At 40.6% G+C, this 27,671-nt stretch overlaps 2 protein-coding genes across 2 annotated transcripts; one reads left to right on the top strand and one right to left on the bottom strand.

The window, feature by feature from the left end:
* Positions 1-9,395: 9,395 nt before the first annotated feature.
* LOC104437967 (auxin-responsive protein SAUR50) lies at positions 9,396-10,675 on the top strand. Its single transcript, XM_010051029.3, has 2 exons — positions 9,396-9,948; positions 10,328-10,675. The coding sequence occupies exons 1-2, from the start codon at positions 9,489-9,491 to the stop codon at positions 10,354-10,356; spliced, it is 489 nt and encodes a 162-aa protein (XP_010049331.2). The 5' UTR covers positions 9,396-9,488; the 3' UTR covers positions 10,357-10,675.
* A 12,577-nt stretch (positions 10,676-23,252) lies between these two features.
* LOC104440060 (sucrose synthase) lies at positions 23,253-26,746 on the bottom strand. Its single transcript, XM_039310067.1, has 11 exons — positions 26,649-26,746; positions 26,394-26,520; positions 26,062-26,228; positions 25,761-25,929; positions 25,220-25,555; positions 25,019-25,114; positions 24,754-24,927; positions 24,537-24,653; positions 24,278-24,444; positions 23,942-24,166; positions 23,253-23,820 (listed from the first exon to the last, which is right to left on the bottom strand). The coding sequence occupies exons 1-11, from the start codon at positions 26,744-26,746 to the stop codon at positions 23,253-23,255; spliced, it is 2,244 nt and encodes a 747-aa protein (XP_039166001.1).
* Positions 26,747-27,671: the final 925 nt, after the last annotated feature.

Genomic DNA, 27,671 nt, shown 5'->3' with positions numbered 1-27,671 from the left:
TTGTCCTGGAAGTGAGGAGTTGTACAATGTCATGCTCCTACGAATCTTTGTAGGCGAATTGGTTTTCCATGCACGAAGCCGGTACCCCACTTTTGATGATGTCCGCCACGACAGGTCCTAATCTACTAATTCTGGTGGGGTGTCCAAAAGCTCATCTACTATGGATTAAATTAAATCAAACTGAAAATAATTCAGGTGCTAAGGTGCAGGAGATCCGACGGCGCAGAGCAGCTGATGGCAAAACCATGGGCCGTGGTGAACTGTGGTTTTAGTTATTTGGTGAGACTCCGGTCCTTAAATCTCCGACGCAATTTCACGTGGTCAAGACGATCCGGTTTTATACGTGATTAATTAGCACCAATCGGAATCGATTCATTGAATAACAAGCAGGAGATAAGAGGACAGTTTACCAACTCACGCATAATTTGAACATGTAGCAACGCGGCATGGACGCGCATAAGCTATCTGGAGAAACGATAAGACATTTTTCTTTCCGTTCCGTATCACGTCATTGTGTTTTGATACTAGAGCTGTGTAAATTTTTAGTATTTGAATTATCATTACTCATAAACCACGGGTCTTCAACTTTCGTCTAGGCATAACTTTTCTCACCTAATTTTGAGGCAGCCACTGTTGACACTTGCAGAGTTCCAATTCTTCTGTCACGGTGTTCGCCGGCCTCTGATCAACGCTGGTCGGATCTAGTAACCCTTACTTTCTCTTGTTTTCCTTTTTTTTTTGAATTTTACTTCATTATAAAGCTGCTTTACGAAAATATACGAGAAGACAATTATCCAATATTATGTGCTTTTTTCAAAAGCACCTTGAGTTGACCAACTTTGTTTAGATGCAAAATCATTCATCCAGAACCCTGCCAAACGCATCATATGTACAGATTTTTTTCTTTGGCAGGTCCAGGTACAAGATCTATTCGCAGAAACAAAGATTTTAGGTTATGAAACACACCTTGTTTTAGAAGCAAAACCCAACTTCCACCATTAAAGGAATTTTGGAAAATCTCAAGAGAGAGAGCATATAAAAGTCAAATCCTTGGAATTATCTATCTTCTCTAGATTGGCCACATTTTTTAAACCTTACTAACTACGCATGCACTAAATATTAGTTATATATATTGGTGAACAAGTAGTCCTGCTGATGCTAAAAATAAAGAAAGAAAATTAGAAAGTAATTAAAAAGAAGAGGGAGGAAATAAAAAGAGGAATTCATAAATTAAAAGAGATATTTACATTAATTATTTAGCTCAATATTCAATGTCGTCTTTGAATTTTTAGCTTTCAATTTGCCTCGACCATCAAATGAAATGTGAATAACCCGTCCTCCTCTCTTTGAAACAAGGGGTCTTTTGGTTTTGTCAGTGCTTGAAACAATTTTGTCTTCTCCATATTTTAATAATAAAAGTTTAAAAGTTTTGCTTACTAGCACCTTGCTTTTTCAGGCATGTGCTTTTTCTTCGGCTCTTGTCATAGACATTTTAAGGTCCTTGCACCATACATGCGCTTTCCACCTACACTGGTTGTACCTAGATGATTTGGTGGAAAATTATCTGGGATATGTAGCATGGCTTATTGCCAATGCTTAGTTCGTGTTTGTATTCATTTATGGAGCTTTTCACAGTGTGATATGTCGTTAGTGGCTCCTTCTAATGATTTTTGGTTTAGTTGCTGTACTTTTGAGGTCATCATATGGTTTTTACCCTAATTTGATTGAAGATCTGCCGCCCTTGCCATTGTGGCTCTCAATTTGAGGTTTTTAAAGACCAAAATGAAATAAGCCCTAGTCTATTTCCTCTCTTTAGACCTTTGTATGTTGATGATTCGTTTGCAGGTTTGGACAGCCAATCAAAGTCGACTGTGCATACGCTAGGGGTCAGAGAGCGGACACGTTCTGTTTTAGGTATGCCCATAGCATAGGTCCCCGTAGACGCAGAGAATGTTTCTGGTGTGCGCATGATAAGGTTCCTGTTTCAATGGAGGGCACTTTAATATATTTATACGGTGATCGGAAAATAACAAAATTAGTCTTTATATAATTTCTGAATTTTTAATTTACTCAATATAATTTCTAAAATTTAACTTAATATATAATGTAGTTCCTAAACTTTTAATTTATCAAATATAATATTTAAATTTTTAATATATATTATGTGAAAATATTTACTATTGTCAATGAATGTGAATTAGTTGAAGGACAACGTATAATTTATAGACTAATTTAAATATGTACCAAAAGTTTATAAATCACATTAAATAAATTAAAAGGTTCAATAACTATATTATATAGTTGGCTAAAGTTCATAGACCATTTGAGTCATTATTACTAAGATTATGGATGCATCATCGTTTACTTTTTGACTGTGCAAGTTGTTCAAAGGCTCCCTGCTTTGCTCCTTGGTATGGTCTTATATGTTGCAATTTTTTGGTGATTTGGAATAAGAAGATATCCCCTAACGTGATATATGATTGAAAGAACGTTGTATTGTATGCATGTTGAAGTTACTTGACTTTTTGCAGAGCGATGCAAGGGTCACGTGGGATCAAAGAACCGGGCTTTCCAGAGGATTTGGTTGTGTCTCGTTTCCTGATCAGCAGGAACACGGTTCGATTTCTTCGGTAACGTTACTTTTACTCTGCATTTTGATGGTTCAGGGGAAGGGCAGCTCTCTTCATCCGGGTCACAACACTGCAGATTTGCTATCCTCAAATCAATGAGCGATCATCCCTCAGCTTTCTAGCAATCTGTCTTTCGCAACTTTCGATTTGATTTTACTCTGGCTGGAGTTCGCATGCGCACCTGGCGAGCCCGCTCCTGCTAAGGCCTGTAAAGATTGGACCAACAACAAGCCTTGTTACAAAGGCAGGGGACGAGAAGAGAGGGGGGGATTCTCGGACTCGAAAGAGCCTGCTTTCCTAGAAATGGGTTGGGTTCTCCTTTGGGCCTGTTGCCCAGATTTTCCCTCATCATCGTTCACATCTTCTAGTGATTTGCTCTATTCTTTGATGTTTTCCATTCGATTTCATTCGAGTTTGCATTCTCATTCACGCTCTTTTCATCATTCTTGTGCACAGATTAGGGATTCTCAGTCAGTCAGGTTTTTCTTTTCCTTTAGGATTATCTTTGCTATAATGAAAGTAAAGTTCTTGTATAAAAGTCCTCCGAGAACTATCCCCTCCCCTCTTTTTTCTTTCGACAACTCCCTTTCGCTCTCTCTTTTTCTTCACTTTCATTTGATTTTCTTTGCCCTTTCTTTTCATTTTGATAGTTTTTGTCTTTTACAGATTTTTGCTATGTAAACAATTTATCAAATATATCAACGACAATAAGCTCATATAAATTTATTATACAATTAAAAAAGCTTGGATGCATATCTAGGAGTGTTGAAATTGTTAGGGAAATCCCTTATGATGTTTTGAAGATGACAAAATAAATCAAAGGCTACTAACATGTTTGATGGTTGAGTAATAGACCATGCAGATAATAGAACATGTAGAGGATATTATCAAAGTCCGAAGGCGCAGACTCGAGACTCAAAGTCCGAAGACCGTCGACTCAAGACTCAAAGTCTCAAGACAGACTCTATCTTCAAGCTGAACCGGGTACAGGACTCGGATTGTAAAGTCTACGCAGACTCGATTGTAAAGTCTCAAGACCCAGATTGTAAAGTCTCAAGACTCATATCGTAAAGTCTCAAGACTCGACTTTACATCCAGCATTCGATGAATCGTAACTCAAGCCCAATCATACAACGGCTAGTGATCTGGTTTGGATTCCACATCAAGATTGATTTGATTGAAGACAAGATCTTTCTATACGAAGAAGCTTTACTTATGGAAACCAAGATTTCGTTTGTATGGGCGATCGGAATCAATTTGGGATTTTACCTTTGTCACTCAACGGCTACCAAATCTTTCTAAGAAAGTTGTCCAATGGGTATATTGGAAGACGATTCTCCGGGATGCTGTCCAACGGTAGTTTGGAAGTGGAGGAGTATTTAAGGAGATCATGGACCGATGAGCAAGTAAGAGACGGAGCGTAGAATTTATAATTCCAAAGTCTAAGCGACTTTAGATCATATACTTGTCTCTTGAGAGCTTAAACGTTTGTAATCGTGAGAGAAATACCAAGAGAGTGACTTAGTGAGATAGTGTGATCTACTAAGTGTTTGCACTCGGAATTGTAATCTCTTGATTGATTGCATAGTGGAATCCACCCAAGAAGGCTGTTATCGTGGGAGAGTGGACGTAGGCTTGGATTAAGCCGAACCACTATAATTTCTGTGTTCTTATTCTCTTCCCTAACTCCTTTATTTTGTTCATACTAGCACTCTCAATTGGTATCGAGCCAAGTGCTCGGTTTATAAAAGTGTTTTTACTTTTGAGCTAAAGATTCTTTATGGCTAGTATGTTGGCACCAGGTCTTATGGAAGGGCAAAGCAACACAAGGCCACCATATTTCGATGGAAGAAAATACAAGCAGAATGGCCAGAAAAGAACAAAAAAGAATCATGAAAGAAGATGATGAGCAAAGAAATCTATGCTTGATGGCACATTTAATCCGAGTCTAACTGACAGAGACTGGAATCGAGTCGATTGAACCGGCACTCGAGAATCTAATGAGGAAATCAAGGGGAGAAATCGAATCCAAAAGAAAAGGAAAAGAATCGTGATCACCTCAAAAGGCAACAAATTGAGGGGGAGCTTTGATCAATTATGGAAAAATCTTTTTGATTGATCGTGATCTTAAAAGGTAATTGTGTCAGAATTTATTCTACAAAATCCGGTTAGTGCATCTCTTATTACCTTTTGTCATTAACAAAATCTCATATTGATATTAACATTTTATGACAAAAATGGTACGTGAATTTTATGATGCATCCGTGATTTTTATTGGATATTTGCTGATATAATCGAAGTGAGCTATATTGCATATCTTTAATATTCGATAAAAGCTGATTTTGAAAATTGTGATTCATGCAAGATATTTGTTATCATTCTCTACGTGAATCCATCATTATCGCTTTTTGATTATGACAAAAAGGGGAGAAGATGTGAATATGCATATGTGCTGATTGGTTAATATTATATTATCTATGGCATAATATTGAGCTGAGATTATTTTCTATATATTATTATGCTCAATCTATTTGCTATCTTTCGATATCCTTTGATTTAAATTTTTAAATCTGCATATTCAGAGATTGTTTTGTCATCATCAAAAAGGGGAGATTGTTAGGGAAATCCCTTATGATGTTTTGAAGATGACAAAATAAATCAAAGGCTACTAACATGTTTGATGGTTGAGTAATAGACCATGCAGATAATAGAACATGTAGAGGATATTATCAAAGTCTGAAGACTGCCCGGACTCGAGACTCAAAGTCCAAGACCGTCGACTCAAGACTCAAAGTCGAAGACGAGACTCTATCTTTGAAGCCGAACCGGGTACTGAGACTCGGATTGTAAAGTCTGACTCAGATTGTAAAGTCTCAAGACCCAGATTGTAAAGTCTCAAGACTCATATCGTAAAGTCTCAAGACTCGGACTTTACATCCAGATTCGATGAATCGTAACTCAAGCCCAATCATACAACGGCTAGTGATCCGGTTTGGATTCCACATCAAGATTGATTTGATTGAAGACAAGATCTTTCTATACGAAGAAGCTTTACTTATGGAAACCAAGATTTCGTTTGTATGGGCGATCGGAATCAATTTGGGATTTTACCTTTGTCACTCAACGGCTACCAAATCTTCTAAGATACGAGCTGTCCAATGGGTATATTGGAAGACGATTCTCCGGGATGCTGTCCAACGGTAGTTTGGAAGTGGAGGAGTATTTAAGGAGATCATGGACCGATGAGCAAGTAAGAGACGGAGCGTAGAATTTATAATTCCAAAGTCTAAGCGACTTTAGATCATATACTTGTCTCTTGAGAGCTTAAACGTTTGTAATCGTGAGAGAAATACCAAGAGAGTGACTTAGTGAGATAGTGTGATCTACTAAGTGTTTGCACTCGGAATTGTAATCTCTTGATTGATTGCATAGTGGAATCCAGCCAAGAAGGCTGTTATCGTGGGAGAGTGGACGTAGGCTTGGATTAAGCCGAACCACTATAATTTCTGTGTTCTTATTCTCTTCCCTAACTCCTTTATTTTGTTCATACTAGCACTCTCAGAAATATATGTCAAAGCTCGCAAGAAAATTAAGTAGTATGTAATTTTATTGGTTTAACATATTTTACTCAACAAACTAAAAAAATTAATATGACTGTGGACTTAATATCATCTACAAAATAATAAATGAAGTAAGATAAAATGAAAGGTCCAAATTTATAAGTGAAACAGTCCATATATATTGTCATGATCAAAATTAAAAAGCATCACTTTATATAGGTCATAGGAAGAACCTTCTTTCAAAAATGTCGGATAACATTCTTTCAAAATGTCGGATTTTACTTTAATATTTTATTTTCATAATTAGTGTATAGGAGAAACTCCATTTAATAAAAATTATGAAATTAAATGGGGAACTTGTGTTGCTCCTTAGAAGCACCGCATGTCCGACTTGCGGTGAACTCCCCTGGGAGCTCCACTTTACTTTTCTGTATTTATGCTTCTAGCTTTTTATGGCTTTCAATATGATTTCATTCACACTCACATTCATTTTATTTTCAATCTTGTCCATAGTCTAGAGATTCATCTAATTCTTCTTGCTCTTTCTTTAGCATAATATGAACATTCTAACACGATGTATGACAGATATATTGTTCTTCAATTATCATTACAAGGTTCGTTGGGAACCATCCAAAAGATCTTTTCAGAAGATTAACAACAATAATTAATTTTCAATGATCTTGTCCTAAAGAAGAACTTCAACATAGGAAACCAACCCTCCTATCATACATTTCTTCAATAGCCTGCAATCTAAATTAAACCTCTTTCTCAATTAACTTAGAAGGAAAAAAAGAGCGGAGACACACCATACCATCTTAAATTGGAAAAAAAAAAAAACAATAAATCAACAGCATAAGAGAAAAGAGAATCCTAACTCAGATTTCCATAAGATTGCTGAAGCATAATCGGTTAAATCAGCCTAAGCTAAAACCTTCATTTCTTACTCGATGAGCTTCCTCCAATGATTCAAAAAGACCAACTCCTTCAATTTCGCCTTATCGAGATTATGAAAAGATTAGAGAAATATATGGCTTGGGTGAAGCGAGGACTTGTGTAATTTAGACGCTTGGGGCTTCTCTTCCTTGCGAGATGAAGCGCCGGCATGAGAGAGTCGACGGGAAGACACGGTTGACATGTTCCAAACACTGAGCGTAGGTGAAGCTACGGCATGAAAATTCTTCGCCTAAGCTTGGACTGCCATTAAAGAGAGATTTGACTCTACATTGTCTTCATGATGTCCTTAGTATTTTTACCTACTTAAGCGATTGACTTGAAGTATGTACGGAAGTTAAAGATTGACTATGGAAAAACCATTGATCAAGGGATAACCGAGATTAAGGAGTCAAAACAGTTGCAAATCATAGAAAAGAAATGGTTCATAAGAAAACAAGGACTAAAGGCACAGACAATACACAAGACAAATGACACACAAACATCATTTACAAGCAAATAAGACATCAGATTCTATAGATAGGAAGATCATTTATAATATATCGATTTAGATTAGATTTGATCTAAAGTTTGAACTTGAATTGAATTAGATTAGATAAGTTTCCCAGCAATAATGTTCGTCTTTGTTTTGAAAACGCTTTCCAACCATACTTTCCAAGTTTTTTACTTTTTCTACGGACTTCAAACATCTCCATTAAGGAGTCTATATTTTAATTTCGGTATCAAGGAAGCACAGCATCAAGAATGCAAGCCCCCGTCATGATTCAATAAACTCTCATGCAAATTTCTTGATGTTTTCAGCCATTTGTCTTCCCCCAAAGTGCTTGACATTTCAAGGCAAATTTGGTAGTTGAATTGGCCATCGACTATTATTTCAATCACTTCTTAAAATCATTGAGATTCTAGCGATTGCAACTTTGCATAAATACACATAGCAATGAGCCGAAAATTCTCTGTTGCCTTATATTAACAACTATCACATGATTGATTAATTTACAAATTATGAAATTTAGGATTCATGAAGATTAGATCATCATCACCTGAGGGAACATAGTACATGACACTGCTCTCCCACGAGGGGGCATGTCTGATTTATTGGCAAGAAAATCCAAAACTTCGGATGATACAATGACTAATTTCCGCAGAGTGACATGGGCCTAGCGAGAGAGAGGGGGCGCGGGGGGGCGCCATAAGCCGAAAGGATCCGGTCTCGTGATCCGTGCTACGTGGGCCGGTCTCGGTCTCCACGAGCCGAGCTGACGTGGGCTGCTTTTTGTTTTGGAGCAGCTGCTGTTCCCAGAACAACACAAAGCTGACGTGGCGGACGATCAGTGGCCGGCAGTCCTTAAATGAAGAATTGCCACGAAAAGCGGCTGTCCTCTCGTTCTTGGTCGCGTCGGCTTCGTCGATGGCCAAGGTTCGAACAAATCTTTTGTGCTCCCCACCGGGTTAGGGCTAAGTTGCAAGATTGAAATGTTGTATTGATATCGCTCATTAGTAATGCGACGAATAAAACGAATCACGGGGTCAGTTTAAATTTTTACTTTGATCCAATGTGAATTTTTATAAATTCCTAAAACATGATTGGCTTGATCTTGTAAACTTAAATAACTAGATCTTTATTCAATTTGGAACACATATCTAATAAGTCCGATCGTGAAATAATAGTGTAGATCAGTTTTATGGCATAAGTTCAATATCTCACATTATCAAATGCGAACAAGATCATGGGTTGGTCAGATATTGAAAAACAAAAATTTAATGGATAGAAATACATGTTTGTCTCTTTTCTTTGCTTAAGATGCTTTTCTCTTACGAAGAACCCCACCTTAAGTACGTAAATCTTTGGTTAATGAAATATCCTGCTAATGTTGTGGACCAAATATGAAATAGCATTAGTGGAATTTGGTCAAGCTAAAACTTAGGTATTATGTCAATTTTTGGAGACCCTATTTTGGTCTACCATTGCGCAATCTTACATGCAGAAAATAGTGTTGATCAAACACTGGAATACTTATAATGATCATCCACTGCACATTCATTCCATCAAATAATCGCTCTATTTCTTTGAAAATATAATCTTTTCTTCATATGTAACTCATTCGTAATCACGCATACATGTACCATGCGCATCAGCATTAGTGTGTGTGTGTGTCTATAAATATAAGAAGATGGCATTGATCGTGATGGAAGATTATGAATGATTTCCTTTCAGAAAACTAAATTTTCACTTATGTTTTAAATGATTGTGCAGTGAGAGAAGATGCTATGAGATTACTGATCTGGAGGTGGACACTCTGCATTCATTCCGAGATTTTTCTTTTGCTGCTGCTTTAGAGGTTCTATAATGGATGATAATGGTGGCGGCAAGTTGACTGGAATCAGGCAGATTGTCAGACTTAAGGAACTCCTCCAAAAGTGGCAGTCTCTCACGCTGAGCTCAAAGGCAGACAACCCCGATCCTGAAGAAGGCCACGAGAACATTTCGCCTTTGGTTAATAAGAGGATAGCGAATTTGCAGTGTTGTGACTCGGATGAAGAGAGCTGCCCTAGCCCCGAACCACCAGCAGATGTTCCGAAAGGGTATTTGGCAGTTTACGTCGGACAGGAGCTTCGGAGATTCATCATTCCTACTAGCTATCTTAGTCATCCGCTGTTCCAGGTGTTGCTGGAAAAAGTCTGGGAGGAATTCGGGTTTGATCACAGCAGCGGGCTCACAATCCCATGCGAAATCAAGACCTTCAAGTTTCTACTGAAGTGCATGGAGAATCATCAAAATGCAGAACCTGACCCTGATGAAAGCTCCGGTAATTTGCTTGTCACAATTTCACTTGCTGAACTCGCTTTCCAATGTTTGAGAGTAATGAACAATCTATGACTGGATGATCCTGATTATATGTAATAGTAGACCCACATTGCCACAGGGCATGCTAAACTTTTTAATTCAAAAGTAGCTATCCAAGAGTTTGGTTCTGCCCAATGGAGCTAGCTTTAGTGGAACAAGAACGACCTGATGGCTTTGCATCTATTCCTCCTGCACCTAATGAAACGACTCACGATCATCCTTTTTCTGCAGCACTTGCTTATAGCACTTGCTTATGTTTTCTAGAAGTGGCCTTGCTGCGTCTTCCAGTGCTTCTTTATTGCTGGATTTACTGAACTTGTGGTTCCTTGTTGGTTATGCAGCTGAAAATTCAGAAACTACTGAAGAGTAATGAAGGCGCTGTCGGTAGATTGGCCAGATTCTAGGACTGACTCTGGTGCCGAGCAAGGTCTCTCGTACGCAGACATCTTGTTTTACCTCTTGAACAAATTGTCTTCAAAACGAGGAACTGTAGGAACTCTTTAGTTTAGCTTTTAAGGGTGTGTTGACCAAGTTCAATGGTAGGAGTTCATAACAGATCATATCCATCTGAATGTTCTCTGGTACTTGCATGTGACCTCTTTCTAAATGTCAAATTGACCACAATCGCAAAGAACAATGAAATCAACTGACACCTTGTATATGAGATTGAAGCATTTTCCATATGGTCGGATTTCTTTTCCAGTTACACCTCCACGCACTATCATGGGGCATTTAATCAGTGCAAGGCATGTCATTTTTTGTCGTGTACCATGTTTCTATTGCTTAGCTCTCTATCTCTCTCTCTCTGCTAAATGGGTCGGCACGAAAAGGTAGAAAACGGACAAGCTGTTCCATGTGCCTTTCTGAAAGGTGATCCCTGTACGCATATTTGGGTTGGTTAGTACTGCCTGACTGATAGGTAACCTATATTTTAAGCAGAGAGTTTCTTGTTTTCAAATGGAAGTAGTTCAGATTCCTGAACACGGCAGGTTTCATGTGCTCGTGATGGTTACTTGGGATCATATCCCAGGAATATTCGTTTCTTTATGTTTTGTTGGTCGGTCACGTCTCCTTGAACTCTTAAATTAACTCTCTCTCTCTCTCTCTCTCTCTCTCTCTCTATCTCTATGTTTTCTTTATGTTTTTTATGTCTCGTTGATCAGTCATGTCTCCTGGAAGTATTCGAATAACTCTCTCCCTCTCTCTCTCTGTCAGTGTCTGTTGCATAATCACTTGATTCGGAGACAAAATTTTACATTAACACTAAAAGCCACCATTGTATCTAGCTGGTCTGGAGAGGAAGCTGAACGTGGCTCTCGTCATTTTTAATCCCATTTGAGAACCAACTGCTGACTTCTGAAATCAAGGCCTTTTCCAAGTTTTTGCTCTAGAAGTCCATTTCCAGATAAGGCTTTTCTTGTACAGCCTCATCTTCATTCTCCTCCGTGTAGCCATTTCACGTCTTGCTTTCTGGTGATATTGTTCATCGTGACTTTTCGCGTTATCCGTTCGAGCCTGCTCCTGCTAAGGCCTGAAGAGATTGGACCAACTCCAAGGCTCGCATCAAAGGCGGGAGCGAGAAGAGAAAGGTAGAGATTCCTTGAATGTAAAGTTCTCCTTCGCTCCTTGGGCCTGGGACTTTCAGACTCGACATGGTTGGGTTCTCCTTTAGGTCTCGTCCGTTGATTTTCCCCTCATCAGCCTTCACGTTCCTTTTCATTCCTTCTTGTGGTGTGGGCAACATTGAAGGAGAAATCTTTTGCGGTCCCGAGATTTTACTCTTACAGAGTCTGGATTGAAAACAAGCCCCCATCGATGTCGTTGTCGGTTTCCGTCAGAGTGCGGAACACATATCCACTTGAATTCCTCGACCTCGGCTTGGCATTTAGTTGGAAGCTTATCCTCAATGAGCTTCACGCTATCGCTCGTGCTCGCAGCCATTGATTGAAGATTTGTAAAGAAGAAGATGAACATTCAGGGCTTGAGAGAGAGAGAGAGAGAGAGAGAGAGAGAGAGAGAGAGAGAGAGAGAGAGCTTGATCAAAAGTTTAAGTGCTGAAGTTCAAAAGCGGGGCTTCTCTTCACCGCAAAAATTATGACTCTAAAGCATGTCGCCAGCACAGAAAAAGCCAACAGAGAAGACAGAGCCAACATGTTCCGAACAACGAGCGCAAGTTCAAGAACAGTGAAGCTTTGCCACGAAAATTCTTCGCCTAAGCTTCGCTGCCATTATAAATCTATCCCTCCCTCCCTCTCTAAGCAATTATACATTTAACACTAAGGGCGCGTTTAGCAACGATTACGTTCAGGGGAGGCTGATTCGAAAATGATTATTTTTTATTCATCCTTAACCGATTCCGAGAAAAAAGCGCGTTTGATAACCTGTTCAAAATTTTTATTGGAATAATTGCGTTTGTACTCATATTAATTGATTAATTCCAAATTAATTTCTTTTGATTTTTAAATAAATTTTAAATAATTTCTTTACTTTTTACTTTTTCCTTTCTTTTTTTTTTTCCCTTTTTTCCTATTCTTCTTCTTCTTCTTCATTTGGCCGGCGACGCTCACCGGAGCGTCGCCGGCCTCTGGCGAGGTCGGCCTTCGTCGCCGAGCTCGCCGGGCAGCCGACGAGGCGGCCGCCGGGTGGCAGTGAGCCTCATCGGCACGGGCGAGGCTCGACCTCGCCCGATCGGCAAGGCCGAGCCTCGCCCGCCCGGCCGGGCGAGGCTCGCCCGGCCACCGGCGAGGCTTGCCTCCGGCGAGTTTTGGACCTCGCCCGGCACGGCGAGCCTCCGCGACTCGCCGGGCCTGGGCGACCGACGGCGGACCGGCGACCGGCGACCCGGGCGGCGGCGGGGGCGGTGGCGGACGGCGGCGGGCGATGGCGGATGGCAACCGAGATGATGAAAGAGAAGAACAAGGGTTTTACCGTTTTGATTCTTTTTCTGATTCTTGGACGTAGAATCAAATTTTTTTTTTATTCTCAAATCTTGTCCAAAATCGTTCCCGGAACAAATTTGTTCGCGATGAACAAAAATTTTATCAAACGCGATTCTCGTCCCAAACCGGTCCAGGAACAAAAATCGGACCAAGATTTTGGCAACGTGCCAAACAGGCCCTAAGCAACCATTTTATCTAGCTGGTATAGAAGGGAAGCTAAACTTGGATCTCTTCGCTGTTATCCCATTTGGGACCACCTAAAGATCGATCATTCGTCCCCCGTGAATTTGGGATCCGGAGGTCCGGGGTGATCCGAACCCAGCACCAGTCCTACATAGAATGACTCTGCCCAGGTTGATTGTATCCGGGGGAGCCACTTGAATCCAAATAAGCCGAATCAGCCCGGATAGAGCCGGCCTCCTAATGAGCTCGCCTGGGCTTGGTTGGCCTCCAAGCACAAAACAATTAAGTGGGCTTGGGCAAATTTTATGTGGAAAATCTTACTCCTTTTAATTGAGTAAATTTATGTGAGGAATTTCGTGTTTGGCACTAGGTCCGACCCCATCCACTACCCAAGTACTCGTAAGTCTGAATTTTTTTTCAAGGGAAGCCAACGAGCTAGCCGATTGTGTGGTCAAAGCCAAGCGGGAAATATGAACTCCCTCCTGATTGGCTTTATTATCCCCCCGAATATATATGTCGCACATTCTAAACTCAAAATATAAATTGTAGGTTCAGAGAACATATGATGCCAATAAATAAATCAATAAAGTACCGAGTACAACTTAAATACAAATGGTAGATCCAGAGAACAGATGATGCAAGTAACAAAAAATATAAAGTACTGAGTAAGATCCTAGGGTTAGAGAACAGATGATGCAAATAAATAAATAAATAAATAAATAAATATAAAGTACTGAATAGAACTCGAAATACAGATCGTAGGGTCAGCGAACATATGGTGCAAATAAAAAATAAATCAAGGAAAATAATGTGTTGAAAACTTCCAAGCTCGATCGCTTCCTCTTCTAATAGCTCTTTGCCTCTTGGTTGACGCAACTTTTGGATAGAGGGCTAATGGGGACAAATTTACAACTAGAGTAAAAGTGATGATTTTCTATTCGAGTGGGTAGATTTGGAGTTGAACCTAAAGTTTGTGATTTTTCTTGAGATAAAAGAATAGTTCAAGGCAGATTTGAGATTGGATTTTTTCCTGAGACAAAAGAAATGTTCGAGACTAGACCTAAAGTTTGGAGTTTTTTTCTGAGATAAAAAAATTTCGAGATAGATTTGAGAATAGACCTAAAGTTTATGGTTTTTCAAGGAATTGCCTTATCGAAGTAGATGGGAACAAAGTTATATTTGACTGTTGGTGAAAAATACACATGTGACAAAACATCAAATTGTAAATGTTGTTGAGCACGTAGGTCTGTTGGTAGACGAAAATAAAAAAAGAAAAGGTGAAAGTAATTATAAAAAGACGGAGGAAATAAAAATAATAAGAAGAAGAACTTCAAGAAATGAAAGAGATATTTACACGAATAATTCATGAACTTTTACTCGATGTGCAATATCATTCCGAACTTCTAATTTATTTAATGCAATCCATGAACTTATATTATGTGTTCAATTTAATCCTGTAATATATAAAAGAAAATATCTAATATTATCTTTCCATTAATTGAAGTTAACAAAATATGTTGATTTGATTGTTAACTTGATAAGTTTGAAAATTGGGTTAAAAAAAAGTTTACAAGCGAATTATCCTCGTAAGACATTCAACTCAAATTGGGATATAATAATCCACATCATCCAATGACTTTATGGGGCGCTAAATAGTAAACATGTGTTTCTTTTATTTGAATATCTTACGTGGATAATCCATGTGTAGCTTTTATTTTCTTTTCACCGTTCAAATATACCATATTGAAAGCCAAATCAACAAATTTCATTTGTTTGAATTAAAGAAAGGACAATAATGAGCATTTTTATGTAATCCTAGGATTAAATTCAATATGTACAAAAATTTCAAGAGTTACAATAAAAACATTAAAAATTTAGGGACGATATTGCACATTCGGCTAAATTTTGAAAATTACATTGAATAAATTAAAAGTTCAAAAACAATATTGCACATTGGATTAAGTTCAATAACCATTTGTGTAATTTTTTTATGATTTAAAACAAAATTTTTATCAACCCTTGAACCTAGGCATCTACTTATTATTACATTGTTGGATTTGAACCTTTCTTTTTCGCTCAAGTCATAAGTGAGAATGACAGATATTTTTCACCACTCGAAATTAAAAGACATTACAACAATCTCCAAAAATAATTCTGAATACGACATAGCGATCTCGAAAAACTAGACATGACCTAAACATATTTTTATGCTTTGTTTAGTAAGATTAAACTATAAACATCTAGAACTAAATTGATATTATTCTGCTAAGGAAAAATTCCAAATAAATGCTTGAAGTGCTATCATTTTTTCAAATAAGAACCTAAAGTGGAAATTGTTTCAAGTAAGACTCTAAAATGGTCAAATTGTCTCAAACAATGGTCTATAATGGCTATATCAATATCAAAAAATGGTTTAATCTTGTTGGCCCAAAAGCATTTTAATCTTTTAATTGATTAAATTTATTTACTTTTTTTTTTTTTTTTTTGCTTTTCTCTTCTTCCCTTTGTTGGCCATGGCAAAGGTCGCCGGCCTCAAGCGAGGGCTGCCCTCACCCTCGTCGGCGTAAGGCAAGGACAGCCCTTGCCCTTGGCGGCGTTAGGTGAGCGCTGCCCTTGTTGGTGTCGAGCGAGGGTCACCTTGCCTATGCTAAGCAGGTTAGGCCAGGCGAGAGCTGCCTTTACCCTCGCTAGCCTGAGCAAAGGCAATCCTCGCTCGAGGCTATCAAGGGTTGCCCCTCATCGAATCTGGTAAGGAACAGGCATTTCTCATTCACCTAGGCAAGGGCGGTCCTACCTGATGTCGGCAAGGGCAATGTCACGCCTCGGACCTCGAGCACGTGCCCATCCCTATCTGGTCGATAATAATTTGCGACTTCCCAGGACGAGTCGCCGACCCTTTCCATTTTATTGCACATGCGGAAGCGAAAAGAAATCCCCTGACAGTAATTATCTCGGGATAGAAAAGCAGGATAATAGATTCACAAACAAACATGCTTTTATATATACACTGAGTCATGTACACAGGTCTATGGCCAAAAGACTACAAAAGACTGGCCTTCCAAAAAGAAGCGGTCCTAACTGACCTATGCTTCCAATCACCTCCTCTCAGCTCCAGGTCCTCCACTCGACGACCCTGAAAATGTTGTTCCACAACGAGGTGAGATATCATCTCAGCGAGTCTAAGCTCTAAACCCCAATTAGGAGAGAAATACGCCAATAAGTGTCCTAATCACACAAGCACCCAATCAAGGAGACTTACCTTGTCTTAGATCCATCCTGCAGGTCAGTACAATTTATCTCACAAACAACATGAGAGCATAAGCAACAAATAAGCTCCAATAACTGAAACGCCACACTCAATTAATCATGCGTTCCTAGATTTGATCTCGGCATATAGCACGGCCTACTCTCGGTTCGGCGGTCTTCCGGGCATTGCCAGGCATCGTCTCACCCATTGAGCACGGCACGTCTCTTTATCGACGGCTTTCAGAAGGAGCATAGAGTCCAGAATCAACCGCAACCGGCTTCCCGTTGTCTGGGGTATCCCAAATAAGGATAATGTCCAGCTCAATAGCCCGGGACGATTTCTCATAACCATCACATGATCACTCAAATATGGCTCAGGACACCGTGCATTGCACTCAAATGCTTCAATTAAAATGGTGAGCCTGGCCTTTTTCTTCTACTCGTGTGTAGGTACACGGTCAACTTGATCTAGAAAATTGATATTCCTCCTTTTGAAATCCGACTATTTCATATAATACTAAAAATCATTTTCGGTGTCAAACCCGACACACAGGATTTTCTGAATAAATATTGGAAATTCCCAATTTTTGGAATTAAATACCAAAATCCAATCAGCACTCAATTTTCATAATTTAACACTCAATTGTAGAAATTAACCACACCATTGCAATCGATACAAAATTCCGGTCACCGACTATCCCGGTCTAATTTCCGGAAAAATAATTAATAATTAAATAATTACTGGAATTAATTAAATAAATCAATTTAAATTATAAAAATACTAACTTAGGCCAGAATCATTAAATTAATAACCAATACCGGACTCGGAAAAATTTCCGAACCCTTCTAGATAAATAGTACAATTTATTTAGGCCTTAGCTAAACCATGCTAACCACCTAACATGCTTAATTAAATAATTCAATTTCTAATTTAATCTAACTAACCGCCTAATTCCTAATAAAATAAATCTAACACCCCTTAAACGTCATTAACCTACTAAGCAGAAGTTTAGAGTATAAACTCACCGGTTTATTGCGGAAACCGGTTCACCGCAACGACGACTCGACGGTGGCCAAAATCTTAATTTTCGGCGGTGTCGGCAAACTTGGGCCGGGCCTAAACTTAGCCCAACACAACTCAGCAAGGCTGAGTTTAGGTCTTATGCTTCTGCAGGCTGCTGGTCGCTGGCTTGGGCCTTCTTCTTGGGCCCAAAATGAGCTGCTAAAACCAACTGAACTTGGGCCTGAGCTTGGGCTTCAAAATCTGCTGGCAATGGGCTTAAAATCACTGGGCTGAAGAATTCGCTGGATCCATGGGCTTCAAAGACTGGACTGAAATTTCTCTGCAGATGGGCTGAACTGAGCGGGCTTCTAAAAACTTGCGTGGGCTGAATCCAAGGAGCAACAAAGAAAGAGAAGCAGCAGCTTCGACGGGCTGGGCTTCTTCGGCTGAGTGGCCGAGTGGATTGCTGAGCTGAGACGCACGCGCAAGAGGAGAAACGGACGAAGCAGCTGCTGGCGTTGGCTGCTGAACTCGAGCTGGGGGAGACGCGGCCACGGATTTGCTGGTCTTCGTGCAAGCCGAAATCCACGAGCTTTGAAGGCAATCGGATGACCGAGCGGTAGAAGGAGCTGGCGGTGGGGGACGTGGACTGAGAACCACGGCTGCAGGCGTGATGACCGAAGGGGATGGCCTGCTTCGGTGGCTTCGTGGGCTTTGCTTCTTCGTGGGGGGTGTCCTCGAACTATTGGAGAAGACCACGCTTGGAGATGGACACACAAACGGCCGCTGCACAGATGGCTTCACGCGAGGGGCTTCGGTCAACAAAGAGTTGAGGAAGACTTGATTGTTGACCGGCGTGAGTGGATTAAGATGGAGAAGAAATGATGGAGTGAAATGGTGGAGCGGCTTCAGAGGGCAGTCGAGCATCACCAAAATGAAAGAAAAGAATAACAGGAGGGGTATTGGAGAAGCGGACGCTCGAGAAGATAAGGAGAAATAGCCCAAAAGTACACAAAATATCTTAAACCAATTAAAGCTCGGTCCCCCTTACTTCAAGCTTATCACATTGTCCCTATTACTTTCGCTTTAAATCCATAAAAAGAATCCAATTTAAATGCCAAAAATGCAGCCCCAAGCTTAAATCCGAATTTCACATTTTTAAGACTCAACTGCTTCAATTTCTTCTCCGATTCCCTCCACTCAGTTCAATTTTGTCGAAGAAAAATCCGAACAATTTTTATAAATCCACGACACTCGGGCGCTCGCTTGGAAGTCCCAATTTCCATCGATTTATCTCGCTATCTTTTTTTTTTCCAATTTTCCGCAACGTCCGTATCGATTTTCCGTAAAATCCCGAAATCTCTCGAAAATTTCTCGGAGAGTGAGTCAACGTTCCTAAAATAGCTCGTGACACCACAAAACTTTCAATTTCTAAAATCGGGTTTAAATTCGCGGTTATTTTCAATCCCATTGTGCGCTTTTAGCGTGACCATCTCTTGGGTAACTTTTAGAATTTTTGGTGCAATTGACCTGTGATCGATTTATCTCGAGTCACAAAGTACATCTTCGACACACAAGAACTCTCGGTTGTCGTGAAAATCTCGAGGTTTCATAACGAGGACAGGGTACCAAAACGACAGTAAAATCAATTTAGTGCCGATCGATGAGAATTTTTCAATCAAGTGGAATCACCTACAATTTGATCACATATCTCAGTCGAATCAACCTATCTCGATTTCGATCGATCTCGACGGTGCCGTAATGACCTTGCGGATCAACACGGTCGAGCGAGTCGATTCTTGGTCGAATTCTCAAGTGCAATTGCATTTAAATTCCCTACTTGCTTCCCAGATAGTCAGCTTATCTCATGAGTGATCGGCTCAGAGAATAACACTATAGACACATCAACGAAAGGCCCGATTTATTTAATTGAAATCATATTTGAAAAATCAGGATGTCACAGGCAACCCTTGTCCTTGCCACACCAGGCGAAGGTCGCCCTCACTTGACGCTAGTGAGGCAGACCCTCGCCCAACATTAGTAAGGGTGGCTCTCGCCTGAGTCAGGTGACCTCCACCATGATTGGCGGAGGGAAGAAGAGAAAAAAAAATAAAAAGGAAAAAATTTTAAAAAATTAAAAATACACTCATAAATTTTTTAACTAAAATATTCATTCTCCGATAGTTGGAATAGTCACCAGCTAGTCAAAATCTTTATTTAAGACGATTTGATCACTTCAGGTCCTTATTTAAGATAATTTAGTTATTTCAATCCATTATTTGAGATAATCTCTATTTCAAGCATTTATTTAATAAAATGTGAGTATTTCAAACCCTTATTTGAAAATTTTCCTTCTGAAAAGTATACAAAAAAGCAACAAGACTACCATTCCATAATACATGAGATGGATCATCGGTCTTACTCAAAAAAAAAAAAAAAAAAAAAGAACAAGTGGTTCATCATCTGAATAAGTAATGTGCAGCCAACCATTTTAGTCAACCAAGAACAAGATAAGGTCAAAGACTTCTAAATGCTGATTCCTTGGAACACGCGTCTAATATCTTTCAAAGCAAGAAAGCTGCGTCACGATGGTCATCGGCACGCAGCATAATGTTTGGGTCAAACCCAATTCTAGTAAGCAAAAAGCACATCATTGAATTGAAGGAGCCGCATGAGCTCCCTCAACCGATCCCATTACATGCAAGCCCAATGCATTTGGGCCTTTGATATGGATAAGTCCCACATACTATTCACATGAACTAAAGACCTAGATACATTAAGCTCACATAAATTCGATGCACCAAAAAAATCTACATACAATCATCAAGTTTTCCTTGTCCATCAACAATAGAGCTCTTTCTAACCACAAAGTCTCCTTTGAGCTTTGAGCTTAGTCGGGAAATGTACGAATATCTCGATCACTATTGAAGTAAATTCTTTTACTTCTTCGAAAGCAGTCACAATCGTAGTTGTTAATCTTAATGTTATGATAATGTTAAAGAAATTTTTGATTGTGCATGAGCTTGTTCGTGAAGGATCTTTTGCCGAACCTTCTCCTAACAATTAGAGGGCTATGAAATTGATGGGCAACCCTATGTGTACCTGTCCCCCATTATAATTAATTCGAGAGACATGAAGTTTAATATATGCATATAAATTTGGTTGCTTCTTATTAAGGGGAAATTACCTTATCAATCATAAACTTATTATATAGATGTCAATTTGGTTATAAACTCTTCAATTTTGCTAATTTACTTCTAATTTTTGCTCGAAATTCCAATACAGTTTTTTCTAGGGGTGAGCGTTTCCAAGTTCTGTACATATTTCACTTGAAACTTGGAACCTACCCTACGTATCGTAGAACTTGGAATCCATCTTGTCACAAGTTCCACATCTAGGTTCTTCTACTTCATTTTTATTTATTTATTTTTTCCCTCTTTTTTTTTCATGATTATAGCTTATATTTGGATACAAAAAAAAAAGAACATTAATAAAATAAAAGTCTCAATCATAAAATGAAAATTCGGACTAGTGCTTCTAGATTATACATTCACTATCAAATGACATAAAATATTACAAGATCACACAAAAATATGGACCAAGAAAAATATTAAAACTTATTCTAGGTTGGGTTACAAGTTATAGGTTCTAAGTTCTAGGTTCTAGGTTCTAGATTCTAGGTTCCTCCAACTAAGAATCTGAGACCTATCGGTCGAAACAGATTCCTCATTTTATGGAACCTAAAAGCTACCTAACATATCTTGGAACCTAGAATCTATAGAACCTAAAAGCTACCTAACATTATCAGATTTCAGGTTCTACCCTGACACCATGCTCACTATTAGTTTTTCCAATTGAAAACATAAAACATTTATTTATGAGCCTAGCCTTGTCCAATCAACGTTCAACCACAAATCTAACAAGCAATTCAACAATTATTACTTAGTTGATAACCATAATTTTGAGAGATAAAATGGTTGATTTATAGCATATATCAAGCTTCTTTAATATGTTCTGCTTATTCTAATAGTCACCGGTTACGATTCACTCTTTCATTTTGTATCCAAGAAAAGAGTAGACAGAATTGGTTGTAGGAAAGACAAACCAATAGATCAACCCTCACACTCTTTGTTCTTACCAAACTGTCTCATGGGTTGGGGGCGAAGATGGAAGATTAGAGCTCTGATTACACCAATCCAGTGATTGGGGTTGGACTGCAAATGTGACGTGGACCCCGTGTCAGCCAGAGTAAGCCGATGCAAATTTGGCGAAACGTGAGGAATATACTTGCTGTTTCGGGTCATTAACCAAGTTGAAACTTGACAAGCCTTTACTCATAAAGCAATTACATCCTTCTCTTTTACTTCAAGTGCTTGAGATTCTTCAATTGGCAATGCATTATCAGAAAGGATTTAACTAGCTCAGTGGGTCAAGTGGGGGAAAGAAGAGAGGGAGGAGGGTCTCGCGCATATCTCTTTCGCATCAAAAACACATCCCGGGAGATTATCTTCTCGTGTCTTGACTTTTTGTCCTCTTTTACTTGTCTTTTCAGGCTTATCTACCGGAAACTTTGGCCGCTTGCGCTTCCGCGGAGAGCCACATACCCACCGAGAAAATATCATAGAGATTCCACCACCTCATTAGGGTTCATTCCACGTACCATTGAACCATCCAGATATCGACACGTGGCAAATCGGCCCACCTGCCAGAAAATTTTTGTCTCTCACGCGCTCTGCTCTCCATCTTTGCAACCCCACGCCCAAACCCCCCTCTCTCTCTCTCTCTAAAACCTTCGCTCACGCCCGACTCTCGACTAGCTCTGATCTCCCTCGTCCGACGAACCACGCGACCGCCTCCGATCCATCTCTGGGCAAAGGTTTTAGCGGGGGGGGTGGGCTTGCGGTTTAAGCGCTGAAATTCAGCACCGGCGACTCTGAGGCATGTCGCCGGCATGGGACAGTCTGACGGTGAAGACAGCGCTGCCATGTTCTGAACGCTGAGGGCGAGTTCAAGAAAGGTGAAGGTACGCCATGAGAATTCTCCTCCTAATATCAAAAAATAACTCCTCCCTCTCTCTCCATCTCTCTGTGTCGGTGTGTACGTAAATAAGGGAAGCTGACTCGGGGATACAATCATGCAAGCATGTGGAAACTTTTCCACTTCTTTTAGTTGGGTTGCGTTTATGTTAGGAATTTCGTGTTTGGTATTAGGTCCAACCCCCATCTGCTGCCCAAGTACGAGTAGAATTCAAGATACAGACCGTAGGTTTAGAGAACAGATTATGCAAATAAAAAGAAATAAATTAGGGGAATTACGCCTCGAAACTTTCCAAAAATGTATGCTTCCTCTTCCGGTGACTGCTCTCCCCTTGGTTTACACAGCAGCTGGGGGAATCAAACTGAGTCTGCAAGAAGACAGCACGAGTTAATTGCGAGAAACACGGTTCGTACGCCAAGAACTGCTGAAATAGTGATAAGATTAGATTTTAGTTCCTGCGATAACATACATCTTCGTGAAGCATGCAGGCAAAGGTTAAATAGAGATAAGACTTTTCGACGCCCCCACTCGAGAAGAATCCCTTCATTTTCATTTGTGCTCGTGCTCCAAGCGAATGAAGGACGCGGAGTCGGATTAGATTCGAGCAGGAACTTACCCGTGGGAGATACTTGAAGGCATAGAACATTTCGAGGCAGCGTCGGCTCTCGAGCTGATCAAACTCATATGCATGCTTCCCGAAGCCATACACAACAGCCAGGTTCAACAGTCTCTCGGAGTAACTTTGCCATGTATACCTTTTATCAGAAGCCCAAAAAGAGTAAATCACATTAGAGAAATCGTGTTCCCGAAAACTATGAACATCATGTAAATCTGAAAACCCTTGTTTTTATTATATGCTTACTTATCTTCAATTCTCTGCACGGCGCCCTCCGAGATTTTGTCCCAGTGGCTCTGATCAGTCTTGCACTCCTCAAAAAACTCCACAAGAAGCTCGGCTGCCCGGTCACCACGGTAAGGATCAATGTGGAAGCCCGATTCACCATGCACAATGATCTCAGCCGGCCCACCATTGCAAGTGGCAAAGGTCGGCAATCCACAAGCCATGGCCTCGACCACAGTCATCCCGAAAGCTTCATAGATAGCCGGTTGAACAAAGACTCCCTTTGTGTCACAGATGCAGCGGTAGAGCTCTCCATTCCTCACCCGGTCCGTCTGGAAGGAAATCCACCTGAACTGGCCATTCAGCTCGTACTTCTTGATAAGTTCACACATTTTCTTCACCTCGGCCTGCTCTTTCAAGTCCGTGGAATCCTTCCTCCTGTTGCCCCCAACCACGACCAAGTTGGCCAGTTCCCTCAACTTGGAGTTCTTGCCATACCACTCGACAAGCCCTGTCAAGTTCTTGACACAGTCCAGCCTCGCCATGGTGAAAATAATCGGCTTGTTCTTATCTTTCAACACACATCTGCTTAAAATTAGAGATAATGTTAATTAGCAATAGACAACTTCAATTCCCAAGAACACCATAACAAACGCCAAGACATGATTTAAGTTGCGTACGAAGGAAGGATCAAAACAACACTCACAAGTGTTCCTCATTCTCGACATTGCTGAAGAGAAGTTCTTTGATATCAGGATGGAAGGATTTCAACCGTCGGTTCTGGTTGGTGTGGGGGAAATAGATGCTCATGTCGGAACCCGGAGAAACAATGTTGAACTTCGGGTCAAAGACATCGATTCCGTGGACAACTTGATAGAGTCCAGGAAGAGCGAAGTTCATGTAACTCTCATACTGCCCCACAGTATCCTTGCTGAAAGAAAGAGTTAAGAAATAAGGAAATATTACTACTCTTGAGGAATTTTCACGCGATAGAATGTGTTGAGACAATAGAATTCCAAGATGAATAGTTGAGTTGAATCACCTTCCAACAATTTCTTGGGAGGTGCTGGCGATGATGAAGTCAGTGTGGTTCATGGCGATGAGATCCGCGGTGAACTGGCAAGAGAAGTGGTACTTCTTGTCAAAATTCTTCCAGTATATGTCAGACTCTGGGTATTTTCTCTTCTCAAGGGCATGTGCTATTGTGCACTGTACAAAGAAGCAAAAGATCAGATTATATCAGGCTTCAAGTATTTCAGCATCAGTGGCTCCTAGTGAAGATTATGTAAAAGAGAACAAACTTGTGTAACATCTAATTTTCTGGCTAGCAAGGAAGCAACGATGTTTCCATCACTGTAGTTTCCAATGATCAGATCAGGCTTGCGCTGCAACTCTCCATTGAGTTCTTTCGCAACATCCTGATAAGAGTTACCAAACAAAAACCATTAGTCTCAACTAGAAACTAAATGACTTCAACAGGCAAAATGACCCGAAGTATGTAATTGAGTCTGTCAGTACCTCGGTGAATCTTTCCAAATAGGGCCACACCTCAAACCGGGAAATCCACTCACGTACTATTCCATTCTCATTCCTGAAGGGGATGCGAAGAATGTGGGAGTGCTCAGTCCCGAAAACTTTCTCGAGGCGCTGGCCACAGGTGGTTCCAGCTGCATCCGGGAGAAGCCTAGTGATCTATGAAAACACACCCCACACTAAGCATTTAAAGTAGGGTAATTCATCTAATCACCGCATAAAGTCCCAACGATTAACTTGTGAAACTTACAATGAGGATCCGAGGAGTAATATCCAGTCCTTGTTGCTTAAGGCGGCGAAGCATTTCAGTCTCAAGGGCTCGAACTTGATCCAGGATGTAAACAACCTATAAATAGACAGAATTATTGTAAAATGATTAAGCTAAATGCAAGACCATATGACACGTATATTATCCTGCTTAAGAGATGCCAACTCAAATTAAAACGAGTACCTGGCCACCGGTATCTGGATGACCTAGGACATTGTCCTGAGCAAAGTATCCATGGGGAGACACAGTGACAACATCAAAGACCATCGGAATCCTTCCCAAGAACTTCTCCAGAGCGCCCGGGTTGGGGACCATAAGGAGATCCAACAGGAGCTGAATCATGTCGAGGACCCGCTCAGCTGTGTCACCCCACCCCTGCTCCAGCCCAATCTCCTGCAACATGTGCTCGAACTCGGAAAATGGAGTCTCAGGTTGGAGCAGGTTCAGATACTTTTCCGCCTGCATCAAGACAGATTGGAGGGAGAACATATTCTGGATTCTCGCATTCACCATCATGTTCTGCAGAATAGCCCAATGTTCATATAAGCCATAAACAGATCGTGAATGTTTTTCTCAATCTGCAGCACATTCTGTAAATCTTAATCGGCATTGAGTTCTCAGTGTTCACCATATTGTGACATGAGGTGAAAGAAATCTGAATTCGTAACTCATGCCTCATTTTCAAGACTTTGAATGAATGTGTTCAATCGGAAGTTATATGTACCTTCCCCTTGTAGCTGTGGTCTTGAAGGAATTTAAGCAGTGGGTACCAGCTATCCTTGTCATTGAAGAGCTTACCGGAGAGATGGCGACAGATAAACTCAACACCATTCCCAATAGACGTTGAACGAGTCGGGCGCTGAAACGTGGCAGTGAATGGTTTAGAGTTCAAGCTGCAACACAAGACAAATAACTCCCGTTAACATGCCGAAACAATTGAAACAAGAACAGCATAAAGAAACATGACCCTGTAGTTCTTGAGATCACCGAGAAACGGAAAAAAAAAGGAAGAGAAACAATGAGACAATGAAGATCCTGACCTTCCATCAGCAATCTCTTCTTTGCAGTATAGATACTCGCCAACCTGTAATTGCTCAAGAACAAGCGCACGGACGTTCACACGGATGTGTTCCCACACACCTTGGCTTGGACGAGCAGCAAGAGCAACCCATGGAGGCGAAACAATTACTTCCTAAACCCCAAAATTTACGGCCCAAAAAAACAAAAAAGGTTCCTTTCAGAATTTGAACCAAAAAAAAGGCTTAAGAAAAGCAAAATTAACCATTATAGCAATACATGAGCAGATTTCAAGAGCGTACAAAACAGAAAAACATCGACGTGAAGAAGCTCGTAACACCTGCGTCGATCTGAGGACTTCACCGAAAGCCCCATCAAGAAGCTTTGCTCTCCTCTCCTCAGGGATCGTGTCAAGTTCAGCAAGGATTTGGCGGCGCTGCAAGATGCCTTTGCCCTTGGCTTCAAACCTTCGACATGAAAACAAAAGGATCAAAACATTTTTTAAGCTGACTTCACCGAACCTTACGTGAACCACCTATCAAGATGTTGTATTTCAAGATCCCTTGAATATATCTGTTTTCTTTCTTGCTTTTACCTTGAGAGGAAGGCGCGAAAATCGTCGGGGTGAGAAGAGAGGGTCTCATCAAAACGCTCGCGAGTGCTGCAACTTCGGGTCAACACACGACCAGCCATGGTTTAGTTCTCTCATAAGAACTGCAAGAACCACCGAAGCGAAGCCCACCATGGGTTAGAAGCAGAACCCAACGTTCCGCAAATAAAGGAGGGGTTTTGAATAACACCCAGAAAGAACACTCGGAGGACGACATCTCGAACGGGCCACGTCAACATCTCCGACATGCATACGCATCGAAACATTCAGCGGTCGATGAGCTCGGAAGTAGGGACTTTTACCTTCGAACTGGGCGACGGAAGCTGAGGGAATCCCCAACTGCAGAGGAGATCTTTCAAGGGACAGGAGCAAGGGCCCGCAGAACTCGAGGCTTCCTTTTATAGCCGAAAAGAAAGGGGAGATCTTCGGAAGGCAAAGAAGAAAGCGCAACGTGCTTTGGGAAGCAGAGATTGATTCCTGCGTGTGAATGGGATAAAATGATAAAAAAATAATTAATAATCCCATCAAGTTACAGACAACCACCCTTTCATGGGGCTACAGCGTTCCTGTCAGAAAATCGCCTTTCCACTTTCCCAATTCGTTGGTGTCGTTAGTGAATCATCGGTCCTTTCTTAGTCAATCATATCATATCGAAAAGGTCATTTCAGCCTGGTGCGCGCAACTCGACCCTCTGATGTCTAGCTAGCTTATGTTTCTCCCCACGGTTGCGCTTTTTTGAGGAAACACTGGATGGTCATCGTCCATGGCTATGGCTTTGGCTCACGATTGTTATCGAGCTATCTGGCGATTTCTGTGTAATTAGGAAAGGGGATAGTGCGACAGCAGTGACGGGTTGCGATCTAATTTCTTCCTCAATCATGTGAGCCTAAAAAGCGAGGCCTTATCATATGGCGGCAATACGTAATAAGATGCGGAAAGAACAGTCTAATTAGCGTGCGGGAGTGGTGTGAAGTTATTTCTCCCCTCTTGGAGTTTGGAGCACGAAGA

The sequence above is a fragment of the Eucalyptus grandis genome, chromosome 3 (genome assembly GCF_016545825.1).
Source record: "Eucalyptus grandis isolate ANBG69807.140 chromosome 3, ASM1654582v1, whole genome shotgun sequence".
NCBI lineage: Eukaryota > Viridiplantae > Streptophyta > Magnoliopsida > Myrtales > Myrtaceae > Eucalyptus > Eucalyptus grandis.
Note: the sequence above shows the minus strand (reverse complement) of the source record. Positions and strands in the feature narration are given on the sequence as shown.

What these genes read in the sequence shown, in the direction of transcription:
- LOC104437967 (XM_010051029.3), top strand. Translation starts at nt 9,489, where the DNA reads ATGGATGATAATGGTGGCGGCAAGTTGACTGGAATCAGGCAGATTGTC. An exon ending in TGACCCTGATGAAAGCTCCG is followed by an intron (nt 9,949 to 10,327) that starts GTAATTTGCTTG and finishes TTGGTTATGCAG; the next exon opens with CTGAAAATTCAGAAACTACT.
- LOC104440060 (XM_039310067.1), bottom strand. Translation starts at nt 26,746, where the DNA reads ATGGCTGGTCGTGTGTTGACCCGAAGTTGCAGCACTCGCGAGCGTTTT. An exon ending in ACCACAGCTACAAGGGGAAG is followed by an intron (nt 25,556 to 25,760) that starts GTACATATAACT and finishes GCTATTCTGCAG; the next exon opens with AACATGATGGTGAATGCGAG. An exon ending in TCCCAAGAAATTGTTGGAAG is followed by an intron (nt 24,167 to 24,277) that starts GTGATTCAACTC and finishes TCTTTCTTTCAG; the next exon opens with CAAGGATACTGTGGGGCAGT.